This window comes from Ursus maritimus, unplaced genomic scaffold (assembly GCF_017311325.1).
Source record: "Ursus maritimus isolate PB19 unplaced genomic scaffold, ASM1731132v1 scaffold_24, whole genome shotgun sequence".
NCBI lineage: Eukaryota > Metazoa > Chordata > Mammalia > Carnivora > Ursidae > Ursus > Ursus maritimus.
Window position 1 is genome coordinate 32315018 of NW_024424897.1, and position 27100 is coordinate 32342117.

The window sequence follows — 27100 nt, forward strand, 5'->3', positions numbered from 1 at the left end:
AAAAAAAAAAAGAGAAAAGACATGGTAAGCCTGGAGCACCTGGTGGGGGGAGAGGAGGGAAAGGAGGGGAACTCACCAAAAGGATACAAAAGCTAACCTGAATTTTCAATAGCCAAAACTGGAACAAACTGAACTGTAAAATAATAACATTGGACCATAAAGAATAAAATGAATATCTACAAGTCCAAACTGATAAATAAGTGGTTGAATAAAAAAACTAAATGGGGAAGAAGGGACAACTTTTCCCTACAGAATCTAATAATAAATGTATAAGAAATCAGGGAAAGAGAAAACCATTAGAACACTGCCGTAGTAACTGTTGTAGGCAAGATCCACTGGCGGGCACTAAAATTATTAAGAGATAGGGGCGCCTGGGTGGCACAGCGGCTAAGCGTCGGCCTTCGGCTCAGGGCATGTTCCCGGGGTTCTGGGATCGAGCCCCACATCAGGCTCTTCCGCTATGAGCCTGCTTCTTCCTCTCCCACTCCCCCTGCTTGTGCTCCCTCTCTCGCTGGCTGTCTCTATCTCTGTCGAATAAATAAATAAAATCTTTAAGAGATAAAGCAGAAACAGAATATTTGCATAGTCTCAAAGTATTTGCCCCAAATATTTAGTAATTACAAAGAGAAAAACGATAAATAGTGGGAATCCTGGCAGACATCACCTTGACCAAGTAATTAACATCATCAAAAATAATTATCTGCATTATATAGCCCCTGAGACAATGCACTAAGAAGGGCACATCACCTCTGTGGCAGCTTTTCCAATAATGCTTCATCTCAGTTAAATATGAGAAAATACCAAACAAACCCATAGAGGGGAACAGTCTATAAAATAACTGGTCTCTTTAAAAATGTCAAGGTCATGAAAGACAAGGAAAGACTTAAGGAACTGTCATTGACCGGAGGACCCGAGGGAAACATGACCACTAAATGCACTGTGGGATGCTGGACTGGATCCTGGAACAGAAAAAGGACATTAGTGAAATAACTGGTGAAATCTGAACAAATTCTGTAGTCAACAGTATGGTAAACAAGACTAATTTTCTAGTTTTCATTACCGCTCTACAGTTATAGAAGACGTTAACAAAAGCAGAAGCTGAGTAAGCTGGGTAACGGGCAATGGGAACCCTCTCAAGAGTTCTGTATCTCTTTTGTAATTCTAAAATTATCTCAAAATAAAAAGTTAAAAAATAGGACAGTCTTTAGCTTTTTAATTATTAGGTATAAAAATGCTGGGTTTGGTTCAAGTGTGATGAATTAAAAAATGTACTAGGACCAGCAATTCAATCCACCCTTGCCAGTGGTGTTGAACCTTGAATCACCCACCCTCCCTGAACTGCACGTTTCTCTGTCAAATGGGTATGACACTCAAATCATCTACCTCAAAGGTGACTTAAGGATTCAATGACACAGTTGGTCAAAGCTGTCCAGAAACAGTATGTGCACAATGCAAGCATTAACTACTATATCCTTAGGTCTAAGAGAACACATTTATTAAGAAGGAATTTTCCAGGAACAAATAGGAGATAAAAATACCAAATACTAGGGGCTCCTGGCCGGCTCAGTCAGTAGGGCATGTGGTGCCTAACCTCAGGGGCATGAGTTCAAACCCATGTTGGCATTAGAGTTTACTTAAAAAATAAAAACAAAACTAAATACTGAAATAAGGTAATGGTGGAAGGAAAGACTAAGAGCTACTATGCTCTTCAGCTAAAAGGGGAAAAGTATAAAAAAAATAAGAAAGAAAGAAAAAAAGAAAAGATGGGGACTGTTAGGATATACAAAGTGCCAGAAAGTAGCAGCAGAGTCGAGGAACTCATGAAGCACAGGCCGCAGGAGATGCCAGCTACAAGCAGGGGGGGGGGGGTCTCTTTTGAGCCAAATCTCTTGCAGACCGGATCACGAACAACCAATGGGGAGAGGGAATAGGAACTGGTATGTTCTGCTGTGCCTTCTCTCAGTCCCGGCTACCTACCATCTAGCACAGCCAAAGCAGGCGGACCACACCAAGAAGAGGGGAAACACAAGGCTTCCTGGCACCACTGAGGACTCTGGTGCAGACTTAATATATAACATGGCTAGAAACTGGGAAAGGAATTCTATTTTTCAAAGATCCCACTACTAAAAGCTAATAGGTCCTTCATCTTTGAAGAAATCTTTTAGTAGTTCAGGCTTCTTACGATTCTGTAATGGGATAGTAGCTGCCCGTCACCTCATGCCGCAGAACGAAGCACAAAAGAGCTAATCAAATGTTTCATCTTTTTGACTTAAAAATCACGCTTTTTTAAGCCTAAACCTTCTATACTAAGAACACATTAAGTTCCCATTAATATCAACAGAGCAGAGGCCAGCAAATTTTATCTGTAAAGGGTGTGAGGGTAAATATTTCAGGCTCTGGGCCCCATAGGCTTCCTTAAGGGCTACTCTACTCGTAGGGCACAAGCAGCTACTGATAATCCATACATGAATGGACGTTTACTGTGTTTCAGTACCACTTTGTTTACAAAAACAAAGAGCAGTAGGGATTTGGCTCAAGGACAGTAGTTTGTCTACGTAGAGAGAATGCCAGATACTTGTTAACTGAATCCCAAAGCTTCTTCAATGGACTGTGAGAATTTATATATGCTGCATATTTCTTACTATTTTAAAATTCTCAAACAACATGACTTGAAGTGAGCTGGAGCCCAACAAAATAGACACAATTTTCTTCACCACAGAACTGCTTGTGAGTACTCAGAATATTCTCTCCTTTAGCTACTTACCAGTTTGTTTTTGATTTTTGGTAAAACCTGTTGTCAACTTTAATTACAAAATAGAGGATTTTATACCAGGAAGGCAGGTTGAATATCATTTCTTTAGAATCTTGCATTTTTTGCTTTTCAAGAGAAAGATTTTATTCTTAAATATGGAATCAGAATATGGTACAAATAGGTTCCTAAAATACATGAGAATATACCAATTAAGCTCAAAGTATTGTCCCTCCGAAGTTTTTGTGCAACTAAATACCTTCAATTTTTCCTTCAGCTGTAACAACCAAAAATAGTGTTGCTGACACAGTGAATTCAAATTCTACCAAATTAAAAGGGTCTCAACCAGCTCTCCATTCATCTAAAATAAGGGCAGCACTCCTGATTGTTTTTATACGTAACTTGAAAGCATAAGAAAAGCCAGAGAAATACTCAAGATCCAAATACACCACGATGCAAACATTATGATCCCAATCTAGGGAATCCAGACTAAAAAAACCCCTCAAGGTCATGCAAATTAAGAGCAAAGGTTAAGAACATTTGTGATTTAAAAACATGTTCCTCCTCCCAATAAAGGCCAGAGGGATGCCTCAAGATGCTACTGCGTAGACTAATGACCCAAGAGAATCTTCTAATTAAACCACCCGTGCTAAAAGCATTTACAAGTAAATTACCCCAAATGAATAGTCTTTTCTCAGGCTTTTCTTAGCTCTTAACCGCATGCAGTTTTCCATATTTTGAAAACAAATAGAATTATAAAGATAAATGGGAAAGCACTGAGTTCTATATCAAATACAAGTTAAAGAAAGAGCTGGCAATAGCAAGATATTCAGAGTAGTCAATCGTATCTGTGTTTGTAGATTTCAACTGATGAGTCTCATTAAAAAAAAAAAATCTGATCAATCCTTAAAATGGTTTGCCCTCAACACCAGAGGTGCAAAATTCTTACATTATATCTTCATCCATTACAATGGAATATAGAGCTAAGAGAAAGCTGGATTAAAAAAATGATTTCAACAGAATGCAATGAACAGAAATACATTTCTATCGAACACACAAGAAAACGTGGTAAAGCATGTATCAGTAATGCCGTAGAGTCCTGCATGGTCAGCCACCTAGTAACTACACAACAGCAGGCCAACACTACGCACGTTAGTAAGCGAATGCTAAATTTTCACTTCTGATATGATTATAGAACTTAAGTATTTCCAACTAACTTTTAAGGAGAAAAAGTACCCATATATATTACCAAGAGTCTAAGTAAGTCTCTTAATTTCCCCATGCATTTACTAACAGTCTTATACAGCTTAACAGCCTCTATCATACACAGGCAATGTGAATAAAAAAAAAACCCCAGGGACTTCCTGTCCCACTTTTAATAAATTGCAGAGGCATGATATTTTCTCAAGTTCATTTTATTAACAAAAAGTGTGAACCGTTTTGAACAAAAGCAAACCATGAATCACAGCATCTGGCAAGACATCAGACACGGGAAGTAAGTAAAACAGATGCAGATGAGGCGCCTCTCACGTGTGTATTATATTCATGCTTCCTCAACAGTCTTATCAACTCTCAGTGTAACTTTCACAAACAGTATAGCAGCTCAAACGCAAATGCAGGAGCCCAGTGGAAAGTCTGGCAATTATTTTAGGCTAACGGGGTATGAAAGTAAACATTATACCACAGTTTCATGTAAACCACTGCGCAATCTGTATGAATCTTTAAACGTATTGACACTGAAACCAATGTCCAACTAATGAAAATAAAAGAGAAAAGGAAAAAAAAAAATCTTAAACGATCTTCCATGTGTTTGTATGACTGGGAAACATAACCAATTCACATGAACTTCACTCATTTAAAATTATATTTGTAAAAGTCATACAACAGAAAGATTGTGCCAATAATCAGTGTGCCTGCACCTGAGCAAACCAGGTAAATAAATTAACTTCAGTCAGCCAACGTACTCCAAAAACGAGACTCGGTCTAGTTTTGCTTTAGTTATTCACATAAAGTATCTACAGGGCAGAATCTACACATAAGTAATTTTTCTGTTTCCTAATTTACAGGCATTAATGAAGCTATAAACTATGATTAAAACCCAGAACATAAACGTGGTCATTTAAACACAACCGAGCATCTAGCCACGGACAGAAGAGCGCCGAGTTAGCGCGCACTGTCTCTACACACGGTGTGGCAGCTGTCGCCGTTCTATTACAGGAAACGAACTGCCTTTGATGGATATACTAATTTACTAAATTAACTGAGGACTACACTGTTAATTCACTGCATCACACAGAATCTTCTTGAAGACACGCTGTTAATTTTTTCCTGTGTACTAATGGCATATACTACAATTATGCTACTTTCTAAAGTTTCGGAATTACTATTTCAGGTAGAGATGATGAAAAAAATAAGACCAAATCTGATTATCTGACAGATGACAAATCTGAGCACCGACTACAGCAAATCTCAGGGTCAGGGTAGCTTGCAAGTCAGTTCTCTTGATTTGAAAATTACCTTCCGCTGTTTCCGTCAGTATTAAAGCTGAGGTCTTCAGGGCCTATTTGCTCACCATCAGGAAAACTGGAATGCGTATCTAAGAAAAAATTTAAAAGCAGATAACAGTTTTTAAAGACCAGTATTTTCCACGTCTTTAAATGATCTTACCAAGCTTATTATTTAAGCGATAAAGATGCACTGGGCTGTAGACAAACCTCTGTCTTCAAGTAATTTGTGATCTGAGTCAAGTTAAGCAAGCACAAGGGGAAAATAAGCGAGAAAAAGTAAAATGTGTAACACCCACAATTAGAAGAGGAAAGGCGCTGCCTAACTTTGTCCTCCTAGGGACACTGTGGGAGCAGCTGAGGAAGGGAAGAGGGAATGAGGAGGAGGTACGTACACTTAAGACTCACTCCGTAAACATAACATGTATTTTAAAGCAAATTAAACTGCACATGCAAATAGCACTACAGACCCATCAGCACTCAAAATAACTTGCCCAAAATTTGGCTGCTTCTTTCAGAAACAGAGAAAATTACTAAAAGTGTCGTAATACTTAAAAATCATCCAATCCTTAGCTCTGTTTTGAAAGATACCAGAACATGAGGGAAATCTGTAAAGTTATAAAGGTAACAACTAGCATGAGCCTGACAGTGTTGTCGTTCCAGGGAGTCCTGCGGAGGAACACTCAGACTGATCATTAAGGTCTCTGGATAAATACTGACAATGGGTGACAGATGTTAGCTAAACTGTTCATCATTTCACATTGTATGCATCGTATCAAATCATTAGGTTGTACTCCTAAAAAACAGCAAAAATACTAACAATGACTTTCTCTCAGTGAGTTTTATTCCTAAAACTATTTTGGGAGAAGAGGAAATTTAAAAAATGATGCTTCCATTAATGAAATGCATTTCTAAGAAATCAGGAAAAATCTTTTAAAAAGTTACCTAATAGCTAGCTAGTATCTCGTAATATCTGAACCCTCCCCAGGGGTTGACAAACATTTTCTATCCAAGGGCACATAGTAAATATTTAGGCACTGCAGGCCACAAACTGCCTCTGTTGAAAAGTCTTCTCGGTTTTGTTTTTGTTGCAAACAACTCTGTACAACCTAAGAGCCATGCTCGGTCCGGGCTGTACTAAAGCAGGCTGCTGACCCTGACCCCCAGGCAGCTGCCGGCAGGCATCCGACCAGCCAGAGAACCTAGCACATGTTTTCAGTATTCACCATATAGTTTACCCCATAGAATGTTGTCTCACAAGTGACAATAATTAAAAAAGAAAAAGAAGCAGAAACAAGAGAGAAGCAGCAGCAGCGACGTTTTCCTGATCGCTGTGAAAGGACACCAGGTGCTGCACCTTCATCTGGGGGCTGCGCCATGAAAGAGTCGTCGAATCCCCCCATGCTGGCGTGCTCTTCCTGCTCCTCGTTCTCAGTGTCACATTCAATGTCGCTGTCGCTACTCATTCCTGGCAGGAGAGAAGGGCAGAGCATGTTTCTGACGAGAAACCACCGCAAGTGAAAGGAAAAGGAGGTCTCCTCATCTCCTAAACTGAGATTCCAAGTGAATTTTACACTGGATGCCAAGACCACGTAAGATACCAAACAAACAACAAATAAAGAAGTAACCACGTAAACCTCAGTTCTCTTCAGTTACTTAGAACAGTGGTTTTATTTTTGTTCTCAAAGATTAAAATTGCCCTTTCTACAGTATCTGCAAGTAGTAATTTGAGACCAGTATTAATTTCATTATACTGAGAACTTTTTTTCCAAAGCAAATAGTTTTTTCTAGAGACTTTTAATCCTTATTCAATATAAATGTAACCGCTTCCAACCTAAAACATATATAGACACATTTATACTTACATGTATGTGTGTGTATAAAAAATTCCAATAATCCTAGCAATAAATGAGGTACTATCCCATTTGGGCCTCTAATTTTGTTTTTATGTATATCAGTTGATTTTTAAAAGAAAAAATCTGCAGAAAGTACTTTTGTTTCAACAAGACAGTGATCAAGAAAATCTGAAAATCTTTCTGCTATAAACCCTTATAAATGCTAGAGAAAATATGAACTTAAAATATTAATTTAATAAACAGCCACATTTAAAGGAAAGAAGGGAAGTACACAGGTGCCAAAACAAATAAAGATAAGGAAAACTAATGGGTCAGATGCTACCATCTGATGTGAACATCTTTAACATTCCCTTGGACCCACCATAGAAAGGGAGTGGCTGAAACTTCACTCCCTGCATAAAGCTAACATTTTTGTTGAAAAAAACAGACTAGAAAAAGTCTGCCTACTGAATACAGTTTCTTGTCTGTTTCTGCTGGGCTCAGCTCATCTCAGAGCTCAAACTAAGCCCTGTGTGACTAATTTAGGTTTGGGATTTAAAGTTGAGGTTCAAATCTCAGGAAATTAACATAAAAATTGGTCAGGAGCTAGTGTTATTTAAATAAAGTAAATGTAAACTCTCTGGAGGGCAGGTTCTAGGTTAAGATGGAATAAGCACATTCCATCCCATCTTTCCCACTGAACAAAGCTATAAAACCTGGATAGAATGCATGAAGCAGCTATTTTTTTAAATGTCTTTTTTAAAGATTTATTTGTGAGCGAGAGAAAAAGAGCCCCTGCGTGCACAGGCACGCCGAAGTGGGGGGGGGGCAGAGGGAGAGAATCCTCAAGCAGGCTCCACGCCTAGCACAGAGCCCCGCGCTCATGACCCGAAGATCATGACCTGAGCCAAAATGAAGAGTCGACACTCAACCAACTGAGCCACGCAGGCGCCCTATGAAGCAGTTATTTTAGGACTTTGAAAAGTAAACAGGAACAGGCACACTGATGTAGACCAGAACTTGAAGTACCACCAAACTGGCAGATTTAAATAAAACCCAGAGTCTCATAATATCATATTAAAAATATTCAGGATATAATCTCGAATTACTTTAGCACAAGAAGACCCAAGAAAAGACAATCAACAAACATTAATCAGTGATGGGGCGCCTGGGTGGCTCAGTCGTTAAGCGTCTGCCTTCGACTCAGGGCGTGATCCCAGAGTCCTGGGATTGAGCCCCACATCAGTATTCTCCGCTGGGAGCCTGCTTCCTCCTCTCCCACTCCCCCTGTGTTCCCTCTCTCTCTGGCTGTCTCTCTCTCCGTCAAATAAATAAATAAAATCTTAAAGAAAAAAACAAAAAAACATTAATCAGTGAACACTCTTGAAGCATTAAAAACAAAACAAAAAACACACACACGAAATACACCTCTCTGGAGGGAAGATTCCACAATCCTTATGGTAACTCATAAGAATTGTCATGGGGGGGAAAAAAGAAAAGATTTTTTTAGGAGTGGGGTAGTTGGGGCAGAAAAATAATCTCAGAAAGGTATGTTCCAATCAAAATTTACAAAACCAATAAGGTAGATAATCCACCTGAAATAAGAGTCAAACAGACACACAAACAGAAGGATAATACCACGAATTTTTCATAAATTGAAATAACGACCTGTTTAACATGAAAAAGGATAAATTTTTAAAAATCACTAGACAAAAAAATAAAAAATAAAAATTACTACAGACTTTCTAGAAACGAAAGATACAGTCATTAAAATTTAAACGTTAAATGTTAATAGATGGATTTAAGCAAGGTTGAAAAAGCGGTCAGCAAATTTAAAGACAGAACCGAGGAAATTAAACAGAATATTAAAGAAATAGGAGATGAAAATTATAAAAGTGACTAAAATATAAGGGAATAAATGGTAATAGCTCCAATCGTGTCAAATAGACTGCCACAGAGACAGCAAAAAATCAGAGAGAGGCAATACATTAAGAGAAAATGGCTGAGAATTTTCCAGAATTAATGAAACACATATGAACTGAATGAAAATAAAAATACAACATATCAAAATTTGGAGGATATGGCTATAGCAGTGCTTTTAAAAGGAAACAGTGCTTAAAAGGAAATTTATTAAATGCTTACATTAGAAAAGTAAAAGGTCTCAATGATCTAAACATCTACATTAAGAAACTAGAAAAAAAGAGCATATAAACTCAAACCAAATAAAAGAAAGTAAATAAAGAACAAATAAAGTTAACAGGAAAACAACACGAAAAGAAATCAGTGACACAAGAAGGCAGTTCTTTAAAATCTACAAAATTGAAAAGCTTCTAGGCAGACTAAAGAAAAAGGGAACAAAATTACTAATATCAGGAATGAAAGAGGTGACATCACAACAGATTCTACAGACATTAAAATGATGATAAGGGAACAGTATAAACACCTTGATGCTCATGAAATCAAGAACACAGATGAGATGAACAAATCCTTCGATAGATACAAACTACCAAAGGTCACTCAGGTAAAAACAGACAATGTGAATAGGTATTTTAACTACTAACGAAATAGAACTTGTAGTTAAAAGAACTTCTAACAAAGAAAACGGTAGCCACAGATGGCTTTACCAAGAAGAGTTTGTGTAGTACTACTTCTCCCTTAAATATTGAGAAGACATAGGCTGTCTGTATGGACATTTCTGAAATCTCCTTGTTCAGCAAACAAAAACAAAAACAAAAACTTTCCTGCTGTAAAAAGCCAAATGTGATTCTTATAGTTTAGAGACAAAACAAGCTACTTCCATGAAGCACCACCTCCACCTTGTGGCCCTTCATGAAACTGTTGCTGAAAATCCTAAAACCCGGAACTGAAATTTCTAGGTACAGGCACCAGTGTTTCTGAATTCCTGACAGATTCACAAAGAAATGGAATTCTATGGATTCTCAGAAATTCCCAAAAATCTTATTCTTTAAATTCATTTTCAAACTCTTTACTCATTACAGATCTTTAAAACATTAATTTATAATATTTAAAAGAACTCTAGCCTACAGTGAATATTTAAATACTAGAAAATGCTGTGAACATTATTGAGTAGTATTCAAATTATGTAACATTTAGAACTCTTAGCAAGGTTTAGAGCACTATATACAATCACATGTTGAAAATGCCAATTTAGGAATTATTTTGCTTTCCAAACTTCCTGTTTCTTGGAATGCCGCTCATAGGACTCCTATGAAATGTAGTATAAACTTATTTATACAGTAGCAGTCAGGGCCACGAACACATACTTAGGGAGGTTCCCTAGCTTTGTGAATGTAATGAGAAAGAAAAATTGGTCCCCTCACATCTAGGTTAGTAGTTGGCCTACTACTGAGTCAACAGGTCCTGCACAACCCACTACCTTCAGTAACTGACAGGGAGTAAATACACTTAAGGTCAAATACCTGAAATCAAACTAGCTGATGTCAATCAACAGACCATAAGCTATTTGCTGTGCCTTGCCCCATATATTGCAATGTCTCCCCACTAATACCTAAAGCAAACTAGTGATACTTTACCAACTCAAAGAAGTCTGAATATTAGACCTTTCTTAATCTCACCAGGTGTCAATAGGTTTTCATACAACCGGGTGCCACTGATAGTAATTAAAGATACCATTAAATGTAAGATGCCACAGAGATGTTAACATGGAAAACAAAATCTGCATCTTACAGTTAAAAGTTAGAATATTTCTGTATCAATTATCTACCACATTTTATGCTGGGGCTCTTTATACCGTACTTACTTCGAACTCCCTTATTCACAGGTGCTCAGATTTCAGATGCTGGGGAAAGACATGAACCACCTGCTGCGGCAGACACTACTGCTCCACCTGCCCCGCTCCTGTCTAAAATGGAACCTTGCTACTGTTCAACCATCTCCCCTCTTCCATGTGGCCATGTGGAATGGGTCAAGGAGGGGAACCAAATGTTTAGACTTTGCCAAGTTTCCTTTTTTTGGCAGTGATTAATGAGATAAAAGAGGACATTAGGAAGTTGCTAAGGTGCTCTGACAAAGGTTTTCCTTGTTGATAGAGATATATAGAATGAAATAATCCTCCTGTATTCCCAGAATTTTATTCTGACTCTATATGAAGTTTGAAATTGCAGCAGCAATCTTGCCATCCTGAGGGGGGCTAAGCCAATTCACTGAGAATGGCAGTGTGAAAGACGGGGGGAAAATGAGTTCTTGAGGACATTAAACAGCTGTTTTCCAACCCTGAAACTGCCCTACCACAGTTAGGGGAGACTTCATGTTAATACAAGAGAGTAAAATCTTTTTTGTTTAAGCCAGCTGATTTGAGTTCTTGTAACTTAGATTAAAATCTCTCTTTTGGGGGAGGGGGCGGAGGGAGAAAGAGAATCTTAAGCAGGCTCCACACCCAGCATGGACTCTGATGCAGGGCTCGATCTCATACCCTGAAATCATAACCCGTGCCAAAACCAAGAGTCAGATGCATAACCAACTGCACCACCCAGGTGCCCCAGGTGCCCCTTCTATTAAAATCTCTCTCTCTTTTTTTTTTAAAGATTTTATTTAGTTGACAGAGAGAGAGACAGCCAGCGAGAGAGGGAACACAGCAGGGGGAGTGGGAGAGGAAGAAGCAGGCTCATAGCAGAGGAGCCTGATGTGGGGCTCGATCCCATAACGCCAGGATCACGCCCTGAGCCGAAGGCAGACGCTTAACGACTATGCCACCCAGGCGCCCCTCTATTAAAATCTCTGAACCTGTATCCCAAAAGGGATCAGTTATGGCATAACATCAGACTTTGCATTCCTCTTTTAGTTTAAACAGCTTGCCATTAAGATTTGTAACAGGCATACCACGGCTTTTCCCTGGGATGGGTGGATGGATATTCTTGACTTAATTGAAAGGAGATCTGTGCTACTTCAATAGGACTCAATCAGGGCATACGCTCCAGTTTTAGCCTGAACAAGGAAGACACTGATCTACTTCAGGAGTCCTGCAGGGAGGGTATCAACTGGCAGCAGCAGCAGGGGTGGGGGCGGTGTCAAGGTTTTTAGTATCAGGCCATTAAACACAAGATTAATGCAAGGTTGTCCTATATGGTCCCACTTAGAAAGAAAAAGGCCTGCTGCTGATGCGTGACATGTCTAAGAAGTCATATTTCATCGATGCACAAAAACATTTAAGAGACCACCTTAGTAGGGGCGCCTGAGTGGCACAGCGGTTAAGCGTCTGCCTTCGGCTCAGGGCATGATCCCGGCGTTCTGGGATCAAGCCCCACATCAGGCTCCTCCGCTATGAGCCTGCTTCTTCCTCTCCCACTCCCCCTGCTTGTGCTCCCTCTCTCGCTGGCTATCTCTATCTCTGTCGAATAAATAAATAAATAAAAATCTTTAAATAAATAAAAAAAGAAGAGACCACCTTAGTAGTCCCAAATTCCCTGCGAGTAACACAAACAATGCCTTATTTTAAAGTTTCTTCAGACAGATGTGACAGAGACAGACAGACTTACCTATAGTCACCTGACACAGAAAATTGTCTCTTAGGAATTCTGCTCAAATAAAGAGCCTTGTGTTTCCTAACCATGGATACAAGACAAACTCACTCAACTTTCTACCAAGGCGTATTGGTGTGAAAAATAAAGGTTTCTTGAGAATTGCTTCCTGCTGATAGAATAATACCACATCTGTGAGTAAGGCCCCATTCTTCTCTCACAAAGTAGATTCGGAAAGGCTCAGAGCTCTTATTGTCCACTATATTCCCTTCTTCCGGCCTTATCAGTTAGTCTCCTTCTCACCGTCTAGCCTGGGACGCTAATGGTAAACAAACTGTTTAGATGCCAACGAACCACAAGGGTGTACGTCTGTGCACTGCTGACCTGCATGTTCACACAGCGAGTTTTCTTACTCAGTTCTAGGTTCTTTATATCATATCGCTCCTTATAGAAAAGAAAATGTCTTACTGGGTCACAGTGACCAATTCACTCTAAATCTCAGAGTTTCAAGGATTTGAAAGTACATGGTAGATCCCAAATGTTGCCAAGCAAATGCCTTTCTCTAGTTTCTGATAAGCTGTCAATGATTAGCTCTAAATAAGAAACCGATGTCAAAAACTTTCAGGGTTAGGACTGCTAAGATAACGTGCATTTATGAGCTGAAGGCTGACATTAAGTTCAAGTCATCTTCTCACCACAGTGATTTAACATGCTTCCTGCCAGTTTTCCTGCTCCTAGAGTTCCACATCCCCTCTCCCGCCTCCAAATCCATTCTCCACAACACAGCTAGAACAGGAATTTAAAAACATAATTTAATTATCTCACTTTTTGCTTAGATCCCATTCATAGGACAAAGTGCAAATTTTAGCCAGGACATACAGTGTAACTCTTCATGATGTGTCCTCTGTTTCCACTCTGGCCTCATCTTTCACTAGTTTTCACCTGGCTAATTTGTCCTCATTCCTTAGGATGATCTTTCTAAGGGTGAACCAGGTTAGTTAAGATGACAGTTAAGAGCACTGGCTCTGGGTTCAAATTCCAGCCCTTTCATTTACTAACTCTGTGATTTTGGGTTAAGATAAGTTACAACTCTAGGCTCCAGCCTATTCACCTTATAGGTGAGATAATCAAGATAATAAAGTAACTACCATGTAGAGCTATACTGAGAAAACAAGATAAATCTGGAAAAGTCTTTAGCAGTCTCTAATATATAATGAAGACTTAGTAAATATTATCTATTATTTTTATTACTCCATACCTGGTCTTTGAGCTCCGTATACACCCTATCACAGCACCCATCATTCTCTATTGGCTATTAAATGGTCTGACACCTGGCTGATGGTTTTCAATTGCTCTCCCTGCACCCCTCCCACCACCACCAACACATATCCACCAACATACCTGAAAACTACACCTTGTACCCATTTGTAACTGTGATCTACTCCGGCATGTGCTTCTTAGAGAATGGTCATCCCTGGTTGAGACACTGAACTCAACCAGCGGTTCTCAACTGGGGATGATTTTGCCTCCCAGGGAACATTTTTGGTTATTGTAACTCAGAGGAGGTACTGCTGGCACCTAGTAGTTAAAAGCCAGGGATGCCGCAAAACGTCCTACAACGCACAGGGCAGCCTCTACAACAAAGAATCATCTGGCCCAAAATGTCATGGTGCCAAGTTAAAGAAATCCTGAACTAAACGCAAGCTCAGGAATTACTTTTTCACCAGCATCAAATGCAATGACAGGCAAATTAGAAGCATTTCATAAATGCTGCATGAATAAAAGGGGGCTGTAGTTCCAGCACATGCTATAAAAATTTAAGCCACTATAACTTATAATCAATATATATAAGTACATCGAAACTAGCTAATCCCTACAGGTCCTTTCTTTAAAGATTTTTAATCAAAATATTTACATCTTAAGGTTTTAACCATCAACACTTCACTTTAAAAATCCTTTTCATTTAATCTCTTCTACTGAAGTAATGCCGGCTGCCACAGGAGCATCAGCTTAGAAGGGAGTGTTTAGTATTCTTTAACTGAAAAACCTAAAAATGCCACCACACACACACCCTCTCACAGGGCGGCCAGAGGTAAATGGTGGCACCGGCATATACACTTTGTGCTACAATTCATCGATCATTAAAATTCAAATGAGTGCAGAGATGGAAGGTTGCAGAATTTCAGAAAAATGGGGAAAACATTTCAATGCCAAATGTCATTAATAAAGTTGACATCCTTTTCTGCTAATATATAAAAGACAACAATGGCAAAACACACAGCCTTATTTCAAAACACCTTCTGGGGCAGTCAGTTAAGCATTGACTCTTGATTTTGGCTCAGGTCATGATCTCAGGGTCCTGATATCAAGCCCTGTGTCAGGCTCTGCACTCAGCACGGAGTCTGCTTGTCCCTCTTCCTCTGCTCCTTCCCCACCTTCCCCCACTCATGCATGCTCTCTCTCAAATAAATAAATAAATAAATAAATAAATAATAAACTCTTAAAAAAAAAAAAACCTCTGCTACTCAAAATTACAGAATGTCTCCTATGCTTTTAGATAAAGAATGATGAACCTGGAAGAACACAAAGAAGAATACTGAAAATCTAATTGAGAATGAACTGCCAGAGTTGAAGTCAGTTACCAAAAAGGATTTTTTTAAATGGTTAAAGTTTGGAATAGTTTTAGAGAGCAAAGCAATTTACAAATATTAATCAAGATTGACTTTAGGGTGCCTGGGTGGCTCAGTCTAACTTCAGCTCAGGTCATGATCTCCAGCTCCTGGGATTGCATCCTGCATTGGGCTCCTGGCTCAATGGGGAGTCTGCTTGTCCCTCTCCCTCTCCCTCCACCCCTGCTTGTGCGCTCTCTCTCAGAAATAAAATCTTAAAAAAAAAAAAAAAAAAGCGACCTTAAAAGCAAAGTCCTTAACACTTAATATTATAATTAGTTGTTTTTATGCATGCCTTCCCCCTAAGCCTGTGAACATATCTAATCTCACCTTTGCATATCTAGCAAATTTAAGGCCTGTCATGTAGGTGACTTAACACATTTATTGAATGAGCGGATGAACTATTTGTAGATTCTACCCACTCCCCCCCATAAACCTCCCTTCTAAGTAAGACATGTCCTTTTATGTAGTTAATTATCCACTTTGTCTTCCTCTGTGCTCAGTGTCCTAGTAAATCAAATTCAGTGGCACAATAAATGCTATATTCAGATCAAGCATATTGGATGGTAAAGTCTCAATAACTTATTTAACTACTCCCCAACACCAACACAAAAAAAGATTTTTCCCACCTCCCACCAAATTATGACTTCATCATTCCATACCTTCCTCAGGGGCAGCTGAAGCTCCTTCAGGTAGTATAGGTTGTAATTCCCCAGTTTCAGAATTATTTTCCAAATCAGTCATTTGCATTCCTTCCAGACGACCTCCTTTAGCATTAGCCCTCAAAGGAGAAAACAACCTGATATTTTTGTATAACTAGTCAGTGATAGAATATATATTTTCTTCTTGTCCTGAAACTGAGCATGAAACCAAGTAGGGTATATGGTACTGGTGCTTAATACTAAATTTCAAGTATTGTTTTTTTAAAAATTCACTTTAAGACCTACAATAAAAGGTTAGAAAATGATTGACTGCATCAATGTCAATATCCTAGTTGTGATACTGTATCAGTTTTGCAAAATGTCATCATTAGGGGAAACTGGGTAAGGTCCATAGGATCTCTTTGTATTATTTCTTAGAACTGCATGTGAACATATAATTATCTCAATAAAAATTCTGATTAAAAGACAAAAATAGAAGTCCTAAATAATATGTTCTCATTGATATGGAAAAATGTCAGATATATTACTGAGAAAACAGGGTGTACATTCTGTATGAAAAAAGCTATGTAGTGGAAGTCCAAGATGGCAGAGGAGTAGGAGGCCTATCAAACCATTCTGAACACCTGCGAACTCAACTGGAGTTCAAAGAAAATGGCAGCAACTCTATGAACAGGAAAGCGACCACTTTCTGCAAGGTAGAAGGTGCGGAGAACTGAATCCAAGGCAATATATGGGAAGATAGACTTAGGTAGGAGCGAGCCTCCGTCAGCTGGCTACTGGCAAGTCATAGAGCAGCAGAGCACAAAATAGGAACTTTTAGACGTCGCTCTGATGGCTAAGCAGGGGGTGGAACCCTTGCTGGGACAGTGTGGTTTCAGGACCCTCGGGAAGACTGGGGGTGCCTAAATGCTGCAGAGCTCTCAGGTATCGTAGTGGAGAAGCCGGCTGCAAAGAGTGAGCCGAGCAGTGGGCTCTCAGCTTGGGGTGGCCATAAACCGTGATTCCTGGCACAGTCAGGCCCCTACTCAGGGGCCCAACAAGGGCAGATCTGGGGGAGACTCCCCTTCCTCCCCCGGGGAGGAGCAGCACAGGAGCGCACAGCAGCAATCTGCTGGGTCTGGAGACTCCAAACAGGTCGTGTGCCACAAATAGAAATGCTCGGTCACAGGCCGGGTGAGGACAGAGTGCGGATAGAGACCAGGGAGACAGGAGTGACTGACTGCTTTTCTCTGAGAGCGCACTGAGGAGTGGGCCCTGAGCTGCTGGCTCTTCCCAGGCCAAAGACTGGGAGGCTGCCATGTTCATTCTCATCCTCTAAAGCTGTGCGGAAAGGCTTCAGGGAACAAAAGCCACAGGGACCAAACCAGGGCAGGCTACTTAGCCAGGCCACTGGCAAGGGCGGTGCAAGAACATCCAGCCAAGACCAAGTTTATCGGTCAATGAGAACTGCAAAACTCCAACACTAGGGGAATACAGCACATAGAATTCATGGCTTTTCCCCCCATGATTCTTTAGTCTTTCAACTTTAATTTTTTTTAATTTTCTTTTCTTTTTTTTTAATTATTCTTATTTCCTTTTTCAACCAACTTCTTAATTCCTTTTTTAAAATCTTTTTTAATTTTCATTTTTATAGTCATATTCTATCCCTTCATTGTATTTAACCTTATTTTTTGTATATTTATATAAGTTTTTCTTTCTTTAAAATTTTGGGATGCAGTTTCTTCTAACAGACCAAAATACACCCAAAATCTAGTGTATGGCTCTATTCTAGTCACCAGCCTGATCATATTCTTTTTTTTTTTTTTTCTTTCCCCCCTGGTTTTGGGTCTCTTCTGATTTGTTTGCTGTATATTTCTCTGGGGTCTTTGTTACCCTTTTAGCATTTTGTTCTCTCGTTCATCTATTCTTCTCTCAACAAAAGGACAAAACGGAAAAACTCACATGAAAATATAGAACAAGAGGCAGTACCAACTGCAAGGGACCTAATCAATATGGACATCAGTAAGATGGTGGAAATAGAGTTCAGAATAAAGATTATAAAGATACTAGCTGGGCTTGAAAAAAGCATAGAAGACACTAGAGAATCCCTTTATGGAGAAATAAAATCTAACCAAGTTGAAATAAAAAAGGCTATTAATGAGGTGCAATCAAAAATGGAGGCTCCAACTGCAAGGAGGCAGAAGAGAGGATTAGTGACATAGAAGACCAAATGATGGAGAATAAAGAAGCTAAGAAAAAGAGAGATAACTACTGGATCATGAGGGAAGAACTTGAGAGATAAGTGACAATATAGGGTTAAACAATATTAGAATAATTGGGATCCCAGAAGAAGAAAGAAGGGGGAGCAGAAGGTATACTGGAAGAAATTATAGCAGAGAACTTCCCTAATTTGGGGAAAGAAACAGGCATCAAAATCCAAAATCAAAATAAAAATAGGTCAACACCCCAACATCTAATAGTAAAACTTACAAATCCCAGAGACAAAGAGAAAATCCTGAAAACAGCTCGGGACAAGAGGTCTGTAACCTACAACAGCAGAAACATTAGATTGGCCGCAGACCTATCCACAGAGACTTGGCAGGCCAGAAAGGACTGGCATGATATATTCAGGGCACTAAACGAGAAAAACATATACCTAAGAATACTTTATCCGGTGAGGCTATCATTGAAAATAGAAGGAGAGATAAAATGCTTCCAGGACAAACAGAAACTAAAAGAATTTGTGATCACCAAATCAGCTCTACAAAAAATATTGAATGGAGTCCTCTAAGCAAAGAGACAGCCCAACAGTAACATAGACCAGAAAGGAACAGAGACAATATACAGTAACAGTCACCTTACAGATAATACAATGGCCCTAAATTCATATCTTTCCATAGTTACCCTGAATGTAAATGGGCTAAATGCCCCAATCAAAAGACACAGGGTATCAGATTGGATAAAAAAGCAAGACCCATCCATATGCTGTCTGCAAGAGACTCATTTTAGACCCAAGACACCTCCAGTTTTAAAGTGAGGGGGTAGAAACAATTTAGCATGCTAATGGACATCAAAAGAAAGCTGGGGTTGCAATCCTTTTATCAGACAAACTAGATTTTAAACCAAAGATTGTAATAAGAGATAAGGAAGGACACTATATCATACTTAAAGGGTCTATTCAACAAGAAGATCTAACAATTGTAAATATTTATGGCCCTAACATGGGAGCAGCCAATTATGTTAGCCAATTAATAACAAAATCAAAGAAACACACGACAATGATACAATAATAGTAGGGGACTTTAACACCCCCCCTCACAGCAATGGACAGATCATCTAAGCAGAAGATCGACAAGGAAATAAGGACACACTGGACCAGATGGACTTCACAGGTATATTCAGATCATTCCATCCCAAAGCTACAGAATACACATTCTTCTCAAGTGCACATGGAACATTCTCCAGAAGAGATCACATCCTGGGTCACAAATCAGGTCTCAACCGGTACCAAAAGACTGGGATCATTCCCTGCATATTTTTGGGCCACAAGGCTTTGAAACTGGAACTCAATCACAAGAGGAAAGTTGGAAAGAACTCAAATACATGGAGGCTAAAGAGCATCCTACTAAAGAATGAATGGGTCAACCAGGAAATTAAAGAAGAAATTTAAAAAATTCATGGAAACAAATGAAAACAAAAACACAACTGTTCAAAATCTTTGGGATGCAGCAAAGGCAGTCCTAAGAGGGAAGTATACAGCACTACAAGCCTTTCTCAAGAAACAAGAAACATCTCCAATATACAATCTAACCCTAAACCGAAAGGAGCTGGAGAAAGAACAGCAAATAAAGCCTAAACCCAGCAGGAGAAGAGCAATAATAAAGATCAGAGCAGAAATCAATGAAATAGAAACCAAAAGAACAGCATAACAGATCGATGAAACTAGGAGCTGGTTCTTTGAAAGAATTAATAAAACTGATAAACCCCTGGCCAGACTTATCAAAAAGAAAAGAGAAAGGATTCAAATAAATAAAATCATGAATGAAACAGAAGAGATCACAACCAACACCGAAGAGATACAATTATAAGAACATATTATGAGCAACTACATGCCAACAAATTAGACAATCTGGAAGAAAGAGATGCATTCCTAGAGACTGAACCAGGAAGAAACACAAAACCTGAACAGACCCATAACCAGCAAGTTAATTGAAGCAGTAATCAAAAATCTCCCAACAAACAATAGCTCAGGGTCAGATGGCTTCCTAGGGGAATTCTACCAAACACTTAAAGAATTAATATCTATTCTTCTGAAGCTGTTTCAAAAAACTGAAATGGGAGGAAAACTTCCAAACTCTTTTCATGAGGCCAGCATTACCTTGATCCCAAAACCAGACAAAAACCCCATCAAAAAGGAGAATTACAGACCAATATCCCTGATGAACATGGATGCAAAGATTCTCACCAAAATATTAGCCAATAGGATCCAACAGTACACTAAAAGGATTATTCACCACGACCAAGTGAGATTTATTCCTGGGCTGCAAGGCTGGTTCAACATCAGCAAATCGATCGATGTGATACACTACATTAATAAAAGAAAGGACAAGAACCATATGATCCTCTCGGTAGATGCAAAAATGCACTTGACAAAGTGCAACAGCCTTTCTTAAAACTCTTCACAGTGTAGGGATAGAGGGTATATACCTTAATATCATCAAAGCCATCTATGAAAAACCCACAGTGAATATCGTTCTCAATTGGGAAAAACTGAGAGCTTTTCCCCTAAGGTCAGGAACATGGCAGGGATGGCCACTATCACCACTGCCGTTCAACGTAGTACTAGACGTCCTAGTCTTAGCAATCAGACAACAAAAAGAAATAAAAGGCATCAGAATCGGCAAAGAAGAAGTCAAACTCTCACTCTCTGCAGACTCTTTTCATGTGGAAAACCCAAAAGACTCCACCCTAAAACTGCTAGAACTCATACAGGAATTCAGTAAAGTAGCAGGATATAAAATCAATGCACAGAAATCAGTTGCATTTCTATACACCAACAAAGAGACAGAAGAAAAAGAAATTAAGGAGTCGATCCCATCTACGATTGCATCAAAAACCGTAAGATACCTAGGAATAAATCTAACCAAAGAGGCAAAGGATCTGTACTCAGAAAACTATAGAATACTCATGAAAGAAACTGAGGAAGACACAAAGAAATGGAAAAACGTTCCATGTTCATGGATTGGAAAAACAAATATTGTGAAAATGTCTATGCCACCTAGAGCAATCTACACATCCGATGCAGTCCCTATCAAAATACCATCGACTTTTTTCACAGAAATGGAACAAATAATCCTAAAATTTGTATAGAACTAGAAAAGACCCTGAATAGCTGGAAGAATGTTGAAAAAGAAAACCAAAGCTGGTGACATCACAATTCCGGACTTCAAGCTCTATTACAAAGCTGTAATCATCAAGACAGTATGGTACTGGCACAAAAATAGACACATAGATCAATGGAACAGAACAGAGAACCCAGAAATGGGACTCTCAACTCTATGGTCAACTTATCTTCAACAAAGCAGGAAAGACTAACCAATGGAAAAAAGACAGTCTCTTCAACAAATGGTGTTGGGAAAATTGGACAGCCACGTGCAGAAGAATGACACTGGACCACTTCCTTATACCATACACAAAAATAGACTCAAAATGGATGAAAGACCTAAACGTGAGACAGGAATCCATCAAAATCCTAGAGGAGAACACAGGCAGCAACCTCTTCGATCTCAGCCGCAGCAACTTCTTGCTAGACACATCTCAAAAGGCAAGGGAAACAAAGGCAAAAATGAACTATTGGGACTTCATCAAGATACAAAGCTTTTGCACAGCAAAGGAAACAGTCAACAAAACCAAAAGACAACCGGTTGACGGAATGGGAGAAGATTTTTGCAAATGACATATCAGATAAAGGGCTCGTATCCAAAATCTATAAAGAACGTATCAACCTCAACACCCAAGGAACAAATAATCCAACCAAGAAATGGGCAGAAGACATGAACAGACATTTCTGCAAAGAAGACATCCAAATGACCAACAGACATGAAAAAGTGCTCAACATCACTCGGCATCAGGGAAATACAAATCAAAACCACAATGAGACACCACCTCACATCAGTCAGAATGGCTAAAATTAACAAGTCACGAAACGGACAGATTTTGGTGAGGATGTGGAGAAAGGGGAACCCCCTACACTGTTGGTGAGAATGCAAGCTGGCGCAGCCACTCTGGAAAACAGTATGGAGGGTCCTCAAAAAGTTGAAAATAGAGCTACCCTAACGACCCAGCAATTGCACTACTGCGCATTTACCCCAAGGATACAAATGTAGTGATCTGAAGGGGCACCTGCACCTCAATGTTTATAGCAGCAATGTCCACAACAGCCCAACTATAGAAAGAGCCCAGATATCCATCAACAGATGAATGGATAAAGAAGATGTGGTATATATACTAAATGGAATAGTATGCAACCATCAAAAAATATGAAATCTTACCATTTGCACCTACATGGATGAAACTAGAAGGTATTATGCTAAGTGAAATAAGTCAATCAGAGAAAGACAATTATCATATGATGTCACTGATATGTGGAATTTGAGAAACAAGGCAGAGGAGTATAGGGGAAGAGAGGAAAAAAACGAAACAAGAAGAAACCAGCAAGGGAGACAAACCATAAGAGACTTTTTTCCCCCCCATAAGAAACTCTTAATCTTAGGAAACAAACTGAGGGTTGTTAGAGTGTAGGGGGGTAGGAGGGATGGAGTGGTTGGGTGATGGATACTGGGGAGGGTATGTATTGTGGTGAGCGCTGTGAATTGTGTAAGACCTATAACTCCTGAAATAATAAATTATATGTTAATAATAATAAAAAAAATTATTTTTAACCAAATAAAAACAATATAGCAGTATAACTTTAAAAATGGCATCATCAGAAAATTATTCTTGGTAAATATTTATGTGCTTTAATCAGTTTCAAAATACTCTAATATTATGCCATTGATATTTTTCTGATGAATATATTTTGTTCAATATGGTCTTGTAAGTAAAATTTTTACATATAATTACAATCATCTTAAAGATGCCATTTTAAAGTTGATAAATTTTAGAATTGTTTAAAAAAAGCTATATAGTCACAGCTGCTTAAATATGCATAAAAACTGAGAAGACACAGCATATATAAAAAATTAAAAACAGCAGTAATGTGTGTAGGCAGGAAGTTGGAAAACTAAGCAGATGGGAGACAAAGATGGGGAAATTTTCACTTAATATTCTTTTCTTACTTCCAATTTGAACCACTTATTATCAGTATGTAAAATTTTTGCTTACAAACTACTTTAAATCAGGCAAGGAAAAAAAGACACAAGTTAGAAAACACCACATAAGCCAGGCTAGCAATACAATTAACTGTAAAATGAGTGTTATACCTAAGAGCAGCAGATATTTACAGAGGATTTTACAGTCTAGAAAAAAAGTCTCTGGTCATATACATTTAATTGTTATGACTAAAGACAGATATAAATATCTCTACGACAAAATATAAAAGCTAGTTGTAGCTTCAACCTGAAAGGAGTATGTATAAAATCAGGATAGGTAATGGGAAGGAGAAGACAATCCTAATGATTATAACACCTTTCCACTGCTTAAACGAGAGCTAAAACAGAAAACTAAATCATACCAGCTGTTCTTTTACATCTGGTAATTATCCAAACCTTAAAACTGTTTAAATTAGGTAAACTTAGGGGATGTTAATCTCTGTCTAAATTTAATTCCAAGTTTTTTTTTCAAAGTCTCCAAGGTAGAACTATTCCATTGCTTAAACTTAGAAACGTATTTAATATCTAGAAAATAGATTAGCAGATGGATATTAGTGGCTCATCTAGCACATTCACAGACAATACATACCATAATCACTCTATCTTTTTAATGGATGGTGGTTTAATTGACATGGCTGGGATTTGAGTTTATTTTTCCTGGGCGAGAGATAAAGGTCATGACTACCATATAGTATATCCTTTTGAGAAATTCCAACTCTGAGTTTTGAAGACATTTTCATAAGAGAAGAGAAAATAGATGAGATAAAAGTACAAAAGCAGTGTTAAAATAAAACTGCCAGAAGTGCTTTGTTACATACAAAATATGTGTGAAAGACCTATGACATAATACAGCCCAGCACAAATGTCTTTGAAAAGTGTTGAGGACACAGGAGAAACAGAAAAAAAAAAAAAGCTGATACATACATCAAAAACTTACAAGGCAGAATTCACACAAGGTTACACACTTCAGTGAAAATGATCTCTTAAGATAACTGAATGTCTGATACTATCTCATTTGATTCCATTAAGAAAAAAAGGTCTCCAGTGCTTTATAGTTAGATTTTAATACAACAAACAAGCCTTCCATCTGCTAAAAAATTAACAAAGTGGAAATTTATTTTATTCATTATGATGTAGACTTAAAGAGTGTCAAACAAAGCTATAGCTATTACTCTATTACATAAACAAAAGAACTTACCCCAAGGTGACCATTTTCCTCCTTTTCTCAACAGCAGGTAAACCACTGAAAACCGCAACCACAACAGCATCCGAACCCAAAGCCTGACACTGCCGGTCTTCAGATTTTGGCAAAATATCACTGATAGTGTCATGTGTTAAGGCTCGGGGAGAACTGCGCCTGCTCCCAGACTGAGAGCTTCCTGGGGAGCCTATAGAAAAGAAAGGGGATACTCAGAAAGAAGGCAAACAAAAGCTCTCTAGTCTCCACTTTAGAATATCTCCCTACATAAACATTTTTAAACTGCAGGAAAACTCAAAAACAATCAAAAAATATATCCCAGTTTTTTTATGCCAAATATTTAAAATTAAGGAATCCAAAATATGCAGTCTAACGGCTGCATTTTCTTACCAATGGGTCTATTCTCTTGGGAGATCAAGGAACTTTCAAATCAAGTTTCAGCATTGTTGGTGCCTTTAAAGATCTAAATCTATGTACACCATAAGATCAATTTTAAATAACAAACATCTATCCACTGAAATTCTAAACTCTTCAAATTTACCTTCAGATAGAGTTTGACAGTCTCCCTTTGAACGGCTATTTTCCCCAGAGTCTATTGCTCTTCGAAGTGACAGACTACCAGCTACACTGGACCGAGCTGGCTTGGGTGAATTACTCTTCTTATTTGTGGCTGCAAAGACATGTAAAAATATTTCCGAATAAGATAAAAATAGAACAAAACTCACTACCTAGGCAGTCAGAGGAAGGCTAATCTTATGGAATGTATTCTATCTACTGTGTCCAAAAAACCCAGGACACTCTGGTCCCAAATGGTTTATTTGGGGTTTTATGCAAAAGGTGTTCCTACTATGCTTCTTGTGGAGCAGAGTCTCAACAAAACCAGAAAAATATCAGTAAATTTCAAAAGAAAAGTCCTGGGGCGCCTGGGTGGCACAGCGGTTAAGCGTCTGCCTTCGGCTCAGGGCGTGATCCCGGCGTTCTGGGATCGAGCCCCACATCAGGCTCTTCTGCTATGAGCCTGCTTCTTCCTCTCCCACTCCCCCTGCTTGTGCTCCCTCTCTCGCTGGCTGTCTCTATCTCTGTCGAATAAATAAATAAAATCTTTAAAGAAAAAAAAGAAAAGAAAAATCCTACCAGATATGAATTCCAATCTCAATGTCCAAGTATTAACAACAAAAATACAACCCCCAAACTACTTGAAAATTGTAAATTACTGGATTAACAAGAAAATCAATGATTTAGAAATAAATCACAAATACAATACACAAGATGTTTGTGGCTAAAACAATTAGGGAAAAAAGTGTATAGCCTTATAATGAATTAGAAAAAAAATGAAACTAAGTGGACTAACATGCACAGACTCAAAGAGATAGAAAAAGAATAAAAATAAATAAAAAGAAAGCAGAAGACACGCATTTAAAGGTAATAAATAGGATCAGCAAGGTAGTAGGACACGAGACCAAGAACTGATTATCTTTTCATAGACCAGCAAAGCATAATCAAGAATGCAATTAAATAAACAATTCCATTTATAATAGCACCAAACAGAATAAAGTACTTAAGAAAAATTTAAGAAATGTAAGACTTACATATTGAAAACTATCACACACTGCCGAAAGACAATAAAGATGAAAATTTTTGAATCTTTCCAATAAACGCTTAATAAAAAAAAAAGATGGGGAAAAAACTGTGTTCATTGATCAGAAGACAATATTGTTAACATGGCAATACTCCCAAAATTGATCTAGAAATTCAACACAATGTCTATAGAAATCCAACTGTCTTTTTTAAAATTTTATTTTTAATTTTTTTTAAAGAGAGAGAAAGGAGGAAGGTGAGAGAGACTCTCCAGCAAACTCCCAGCTGAGTGAGTGAGGAGCCCAATGTGGGGCTCAATTCCACAACTGAGATCATGACCAGAGCCAAAATCAAGAGGTGGACGCTTAACTGAGCCATCCAGGAACGCCAATTGTCTTTCTAACTACAGAAATTGATAAGCTAATTCTAAAATTCATATGAAAAGATCCAGAATACCCAAAAACATCTTGAATGGAAGACTCACACTTCTGATTTCAAAAACTTGCTATAAAACTATACTAACCAAGACTGTGTGGTATACTGGTATAAAGACAAAAATATTGATCAACGGAACAGAATTGAGAGTCCAGAAATAAAGCACTTATGGTTAATTTTTGGTAAGGAGGCCAAGACAATTCAATGGACAAAGGGGAAAAAAAGATGGACAATAACAAGTGTTGGCAAGGACATGGAAAAATTGGAACCCTCAACTGGGTTCTAATTAGGAATTGGATGGGAATGTAAAATGGTACAGCTGCACTGGATACAGTTATGGCAGTGCCTCGAGAAGTTCCCCTATAACCCAGCAATTCCAATTTTAAGCATATACCCAAGATAAATAAATACATATGTCCACACAGATATATGTACATGAATATTCATAGCAGCATGATTCATAATAGCCAAAAAGTGGCAAAACACTACATGATGTCCATCAAATGATGAGTAGGTAAACAGAACATGGTTCACATATACAATGAAGTTATGATTCAGCCATAAAAAGGAATGAAATAATACATGCTATAACATGGATGACCCTTGGAAATGTTATGCTAAGT

The 27100-nt window shown here is 38.4% G+C and overlaps 1 protein-coding gene across 6 annotated transcripts in view; it reads right to left on the reverse strand.

The window, feature by feature from the left end:
* TRIM37 (tripartite motif containing 37) overlaps positions 1-27100 on the reverse strand; it is a 136670-nt gene that overhangs the window by 6331 nt on the left and 103239 nt on the right. For 2 of the 6 annotated variants that reach the window (XM_008695492.2, XM_008695487.2), the window contains 5 exons: positions 25006-25134; positions 24465-24654; positions 15918-16054; positions 6611-6721; positions 4149-5345 (listed from right to left, as the gene is read on the reverse strand). In XM_008695492.2, the coding sequence (XP_008693714.1) occupies positions 5263-5345; positions 6611-6721; positions 15918-16054; positions 24465-24654; positions 25006-25134 (650 nt within the window). In that variant the 3' untranslated portion in view covers positions 4149-5262. Of the gene's footprint in view, positions 1-4148; positions 5346-6610; positions 6722-15917; positions 16055-24464; positions 24655-25005; positions 25135-27100 lie in introns of those variants that run through there. The other 4 variants (XM_008695488.2, XM_008695490.2, XM_008695491.2 and 1 more) reach the window with 4 other exon arrangements.